This window comes from Camelus ferus, chromosome 14, assembly GCF_009834535.1.
Source record: "Camelus ferus isolate YT-003-E chromosome 14, BCGSAC_Cfer_1.0, whole genome shotgun sequence".
NCBI lineage: Eukaryota > Metazoa > Chordata > Mammalia > Artiodactyla > Camelidae > Camelus > Camelus ferus.
The window spans coordinates 33,887,940-33,894,422 of NC_045709.1; the positions used below are offsets into that span (position 1 = coordinate 33,887,940).

The 6,483-nt window shown below is 56.0% G+C and overlaps 1 protein-coding gene across 1 annotated transcript; it reads right to left on the reverse strand.

Moving 5' to 3' along the window:
* Positions 1 to 528: 528 nt before the first annotated feature.
* On the reverse strand, positions 529 to 5,449 carry ZIC2 (Zic family member 2). Its single transcript, XM_032496725.1, has 3 exons — positions 4,165 to 5,449; positions 2,211 to 2,374; positions 529 to 1,990 (listed from the first exon to the last, which is right to left on the reverse strand). The coding sequence occupies exons 1-3, from the start codon at positions 5,234 to 5,236 to the stop codon at positions 1,637 to 1,639; spliced, it is 1,590 nt and encodes a 529-aa protein (XP_032352616.1). The 5' UTR covers positions 5,237 to 5,449; the 3' UTR covers positions 529 to 1,636.
* Positions 5,450 to 6,483: the final 1,034 nt, after the last annotated feature.

Below are 6,483 nucleotides of genomic sequence, written 5' to 3' on the forward strand. Positions count from 1 at the left end.
GCTCTCTTTTTAACATTTCAAGAAAAAAAAATTAGTAGAAAGGGGCCCTTAAACCATAATCATTGAACCAAGTTCAAAAACAAAGTACTCAGCTCAGTTTTAAATGTGCAATTAAAAATAACTGTATCTCAGCTTTTCAGAGGGAGGGAGAGGAAAGGGGGCAGGGAAGAGGGAAAACAAAGAATAAGGAAATGTTTAGTGCTCTTAAATCCAGTCCCAATAGCTGAAAGAAAGGCATACCCTCAGATAATGGAACCATCAGAAACTCTGAAGTTTCCTGCCGCCTTTCCTCACAGGGGCTTTCCAAAAATTTAATTCACTTGCAGCTCCAAAACAAAGGACATAGAAAATAATTTTGAGACTTTCTGCCAAAGGGGCATTTTGGCCCAGTTTCTAGGCACATACCTTCCTCCCCAGAATGCGAGGAGGTGCCTTCCCATTCATTCAGGCAGCTGATCCAGACCCATGTCAACCCTCAGCTGCCTCCTTCCCACTTTAATAACTTTGCTAGAAAAAATAGTATGTTCATGCAGTTTCAACACATTTTATTATATTTCTGTATGCATTACTCTCAAAACATATCACGAGAAATGATCAAACCACTTAAAACCTTCAAATAAAAAATCTGAAACAGTTTATGCCCACAATTGTACATATTTATAGTTAAGAAACATTCTTTATAAATATTGTTTCCTCTGTAGCAAGTTAATACCATAATTTAATTACAAATGGATAAATATGGTAACGGGTATTTACAGAAGGAAGGGTGTTATTACGGAAAAAGCTAACGGCACGACGTTTATTTTCCCCCCCACAATCTTTCATACAGGAACTAACAAATTGAACTTGCAAAAGCACTAAAACATCACATGTAAACCCAGCTAACAGAAAAATACATTCACAAGCATTGGTGGTGGTGTGTATGTGTGTGCTGTGGATCAGTGTGTTGAAGAAACAGAAGGGAGACTTTGGCACGGCTTTTTTTTTTCCAGTCTATAGTTGCATGAAGTTTACAATCAAATTGCCTCATAAAAAGGAACACAATATTCAATACCACAATACAAAACAAACCATTTTGTTCCACGTTACTTAAAAAGAAACCAGGGAAACTAAAAAGAGAGAAAAACAAAAACAAAAACAACCATCACTTGAGGAAGGGAAGGGAACGGAAGGGAAGGGAAGAAAGGCAGGAGGAAAGCAATCCAGAGAATTACAAATGGACAAACTTCTATACACCAAGAAGCCATTAAAACCACCTCGGAGAAGGAAGGAGTCTGCTATGTACACAGTTTGTCAGGAGACTGGGAAAGGGGTGGGAAGGAAATCGGGCATGGGGGAAGGCAAAGGGGGGTGGGTTCGATGTTTTTATGGATTTTTTTTTTTTTTTTTACTTTTTATTTCTTATTTTATGGTTTTAGCTTCAGACTCCAGAAGGGATATTTTTGTTTTTCATGCCTAGATTAAAAAAAAAAAACAAAACTTTAAAAAAATCCTTCTGCTGATAAAATCATTTTCATTATCATAAAAATCAGATTCATAATTTTAACAACACGATCACAGGGTGACCTCGGCGCGGGCCACCACGAAGGTGCTGCGCCAGGGTGGGGACCAGTTGAGAGAGAGAGGCCCCGGCCTCTCACACGTACCATTCATTGAAGTTGGAGGAGAGGCCACTGTGGCCCCCGGCTGTCCCGCTGCCCCCGCCAGAGCCGCCGCCGCCGCCCCCGCCGCCCGCCCCGCCGCCGCCCCCGCCGCCGCCTCCACCGGAGCCGCCGCCCGCGCCGCCGCCCGAGCCTCCACCCCGGTGCACCGCGGACACGGCCGCCGCCGCCGCCGCCGCCGCAGCCGCCGCCGCCGCCGCCGCCGGGGAGAGGTTGGAGCTGCTCTGGGGCTCGGCGCTGGGGGATACCAGCCCCGGGGGCGTGGATGACTCGTAGCCGGAGCTGGCGGCTGGGGAGGACTCAGAGCCCTGCGGGGAGGACTCATGGACCTGCAAGACAAAAGCCAGGAGGGGAGACCAAAGGGGACTGGGTGTGAGTGTAGCTGCTGTGGGGCCGGGCCTCCAGGAGGAACACCCCCAGAAATGCCCTCCTATCCCCCGGCCCAGGGAAACCCTCGCCTTCCCAGGCAGGCGGAGATTGTCCAGGCCGATGGTGAGCCAGCGCCGCGGGCCGGCCGCCTCGCCCTCCTCCCGGCCTCCCCGGGGATACCTTCATGTGTTTCCGCAGCGAGCTGGGGTGCGTGTAGGACTTGTCGCACATCTTGCACAGATAGGGCTTATCGGAGGTGTGGACATGCATATGCTTCTTCCTGTCGCTGCTGTTGGCGAAACGCCGGTCGCAGCCCTCGAACTCACACTGGAAAGGCTTCTCCCCTGTGGACATAGACATGGGCGCTTGCTGCCGACACCCAGAGCCCTCCAGAACCCCCACCCACCCTGAAGGGGGCCAGGCCTCGGGGAGGATGAAAGAGGGGAGAGAAGGGTCTGGCTCCCTTAAACAAGGGAGATCACCTTTGTGGCAGAACTAAGACGAAATTAACCGCCTTTCCACCTGACAGTCGTACTCATTTATTTTATGTTTTACTTTTCTTCCAGGCTGACATGCATTTCCTCAAATTTAAAACGAATTTGGGGTAGCATTCGGCCCTGCTTGCCTTTCTATAGGGCTTCTTGGATTCGCAGCTTCTAACAAGTTGGTATCGCCATGGAGAAGCTGTTATTATGACAAAATATTTGGGGCATTATCAAAATCATACAGGCTGCTGGGTTGTTGTCGGCTTCTCTCTGGGGCCAGTAAGCAATTACATTTGGAGTTGCTGTGTGTTGTTTGGGGACCGTGCTGTGGATAGTGACTGAGCCAGTATTTTTCATCCAAAATTCTGCAAGTTGAATTAACCGTAATTCTAGTCTCAGTTCCAGTCTTTTAAAGACGAGTTGAGGAAGAGGTAAATATTAGAAATAAGGCAGCATCTAGCGATTGCAGAGAGACAGGCTGGGCAGTGGGGGTGGGGACATCAGCAAAGGCTTTCAAAATCTCCCTGTTTAATTTTCTGGCGGTCCCTGCATCCTGTTGCCAGAATTCCAAATGCTTGGAGTCATTTAGAGGTGTGAGAACTCAAACATTGTTCCACTTGGAAAAGGGAGCATTTAACGTTAAATTCCATTAGCACCTAAATTGTTTTTTAAAGACATCCGCTCAGACACAGGACTAGAAAGCGAGCATTTCATGCAAATAAATTTCTCAAATTTTAAACCTTGTTAAAAGCTTGTCTCGCACCTCGGCTCCCTCCCTTCCCGGAAGAGAACAATAGGCCGCTGGCGCATCCCCACTTCGGAGTAAATATTGACGGGGGAAGTTGCTAAAACATTTGGCTTTCTTTTAGGAAATCGTCTGGCACGATTTTGGCTGGGACCTGGTCATAGATGAATAATCTATGAGGCGAGAGGCGCGTTCTTTCTCGGAGCTCTCTTCTCACGCGATTGCCCCGCGGGGCCGCGCTGCCGCGGGCTCTCGGTGACCCGATTGTCGGTCCAAGTTTGGAACCGCAAACCCTCTGGTACCCATTAGAGAATTTCACAGACTGCTGCGAACCCGCCGTAAAGCCCCGAGACCCACCTCGAGATGGACCTTAAAAATACTTTAAAAACGGTAAATGCTGTACAGCTTCGGCTCACACCAGATTCATTTAATGGGAAACAGTCTGGGTAAGAACGTTCGGACCCCGAGTAAAAGAAGTGGGAAAACACACAAGCCACTCAAAAGCAGGCGCGCACACACGGAGCAGAAAAGCACATTCAAACAAGCTGGCAAAATCCTCTCTAGGCTCGATTCCCGGGCACCGAGTTGAAGAGCAGTTTTATTTTGTGCGTTCCATTTAGAACGGAAATTATTAACCGGGGCTGAGAAAGCGAAGCAATTGCATCACCTAAAGCATACATTTGATGTTACACTGATCATTTAAAACTCAATTTCCGCACATGGAAAAACCCAGCCCAATAATATTCTTTCACTCTCCAACAAAAACAAGCCGCTGGCTCTCTCGCACACACAAAAACATTTTCCATCCAACCACAGAGGCTGGCGGTCGGCGCGTTTCTCCAAGCCAACCGACCACGGCCTCTTTTCACCTCTGCGCCCCGTCCCTGTCTGGACCCGCGGTTACCTGTGTGGGTCCTTTTGTGGATCTTGAGGTTCTCGGAGCGCGCGAAGACCTTGCCGCAGCCCGGGAAGGGGCAGGGGAAGGGTTTCTCACCGGTGTGCACGCGGATGTGGTTGACCAGTTTGTATTTGGCCTTGAAGGGCTTGCCCTCGCGCGGACACTCCTCCCAGAAGCAGACGTGGTTGCTCTGCTCCGGGCCACCGACGTGCTCCACGGAGACATGGGTCACCAGCTCATGCATGGTGCTGAAAGTTTTGTTGCAGCTCTTCTTGGGGTTGCTCAGCTGCTCGGGGTCGATCCATTTGCAGATGAGCTCCTGCTTGATGCACTGCTGCCGCATGTAGCGGAAAAAGGCACCAGGGTGGTGGTGGTGGTGGTGGTGGTGGGCCGCGGCCGCTGCCATGTTCATACCCATGTTCATATTCATGGGGCCGTACTGGTTGTGGAGCTGCGCCGCCGAGTAGGGGTCGGTCCGCGGGCTGGCCACCTGGCGGTACTGCTCCGAGCGCCCGAACACCTCGCCGGGCAGCCCGAGGCGCATCTGCCCGTTGAGCACATTCTGCGAGCCGTGCGGCCCGTGCTGCTCCGGGAGGCCGGGAAAAAGGAGGTGGCCCTGCGCGTCCGAGTGCGCGTGGTGCAGGCCGCCTGCTCCCGGCCCGAACAGCCCATGCTGCCCACCGCCCGGCGCCGAGTCGCCGAAGCCTCGGCTGCGGAACAGGAAGTCCCGGGTGGAGTTGAAGGGCGGCCCAGAGTAGGAGCCGACATGCGCCGCATGGGGCCCGAGCGCGGCGGCGGCAGCGGCGGCCGCGGCGGAGCCGGGGTAGGCGCCGGGGCCTTGAGACGTGAAAGCCGAGCTCTGACCCGGGGACAACTCGTGTGCTCCCGGGTTAAGCTTGAAGGCGCCCATGTGCGCGGCCGCCGAGTCCACGAAGCCGTTCTGAGCCGCCGCCAGGCTCAGTTCGCGGTCCTGCATCTCGGCGGCCGCCGCCGCCGCCGCCGCGGCCGTGTGGTGATGGTGGCGCGCGAAGCTGCCCACCCCGATGGCCGGGAACTGCGGTCCCGCGTCCAGGAGCATGGCCAGCGCGCCCGCCCGCCCCGGCGAGCCCCGCGCCTTCTCAGCTCCCACTCCCTCCCTGCGCGCGGTGCCTTCAGCGGCCGCTGGGCTCCGAGCGCAGGCAGCGGCGGTGGTGGCCGCTTCAACCCGGGGAGCCGCGCTCCTGCGCCCGCCGCCTCCGCCGTCGCCTGGATCTGCCTCGGCGGCCGGGCGCGGAGCGAAGGCGCGGAGAGGAAGAGGAGGAGGCGGCGGCGGAGGAGGCGCGGGAGGAGGAGGAGGAGGAGGTGGAGGAGAAGAGTCCAAAGCCAGGCGGAGAACCAAACTGTATTAAAGGAGCTGCGGCGGGGGCGGGCGGGCAGGGCAGGGGAGGGCGGGAGGGAGGAGGGAGCGGGAGGAGGTGTGGGGAACGGAGCCGAGAGGGGGGTCGACGCGGGCCGAGCGCAGCGCCGCGGCCCCCACCCCTGCGCGCACTCGCGCGCGCACGCACACACTCACTCGCTCGCAAGCCCCGCGAACCCGGGGCCCGGCAGCGCCAAGCGGCGTCTGCAGAAATGAAATCACAGCAGCGGCGGGGCTAAGGTGCCCGAGCGCAGCAATGCGCGAGCCAGGCAGGCGGCGAAGGAGAGGACAGAGGCGAGTCCCGCGCTCAGCGCCCCAGCCCGGCACACCCGCGACTCCACCTGACCGCGGCTGGGGCTCTGGGGCGGCGGGCGGAGATCGCGCGCCCTCTCCGCGACTCTCAGTTGGTCGCTCCCTCCCCCACGGCCCTATTCGCGCCGCCCCGCGCGCGGCGGGTATTGTTCGGCTCTGTGGCCGCGGTGTTTAGCCCTCCTTGTCCTCCGCGTTTGGCATTGGCTGCACCTCGTGTAGTAAACTTGCCGCGCGCCACGAATTCCCCCAGATGAAGGAAGCTGCCGCGCCGCTCCCTCTTTCTTTAAGTTGTGCGGGAGGAGGAGGCGGGGGAGGAGGGGAGAAGGGGGCTGTGGGTGGGGAGAAGGCAAGCAGAGGGAGGAGAGGAGGGGGAGGCTGGGCTGAAAAACAATAACAACAGCAAAAAAGTGTTCTCTAGCTCGTCCCTCCCTCTCGCCGGTCTCCCCGGGGCGTTGGACTGGGAGCGGGTGGCCGAACCCGCGAGGCCGGAGCGGAGTCCGAGTCCCAAGCAAGTGCGAAGAAGCCGAAGTAGGTTCCTCTCTCTCGGCTGCGGGGGGCTCGGCTCGCCACCGCCTCTGCCTCTGTTTATTTCAGTGGGCGCCGCCAACGCTGCAGCC

Coding starts and splice junctions, on each gene's coding strand:
- ZIC2 (XM_032496725.1), bottom strand. CDS start 5,236: ATGCTCCTGGACGCGGGACCGCAGTTCCCGGCCATCGGGGTGGGCAGC. Junction 2,375..4,164: donor CCACAAAAGGACCCACACAG/GTAACCGCGGGT, acceptor CTATGTCCACAG/GGGAGAAGCCTTTCCAGTGT. Junction 1,991..2,210: donor CGCTGCGGAAACACATGAAG/GTATCCCCGGGG, acceptor TTTGTCTTGCAG/GTCCATGAGTCCTCCCCGCA.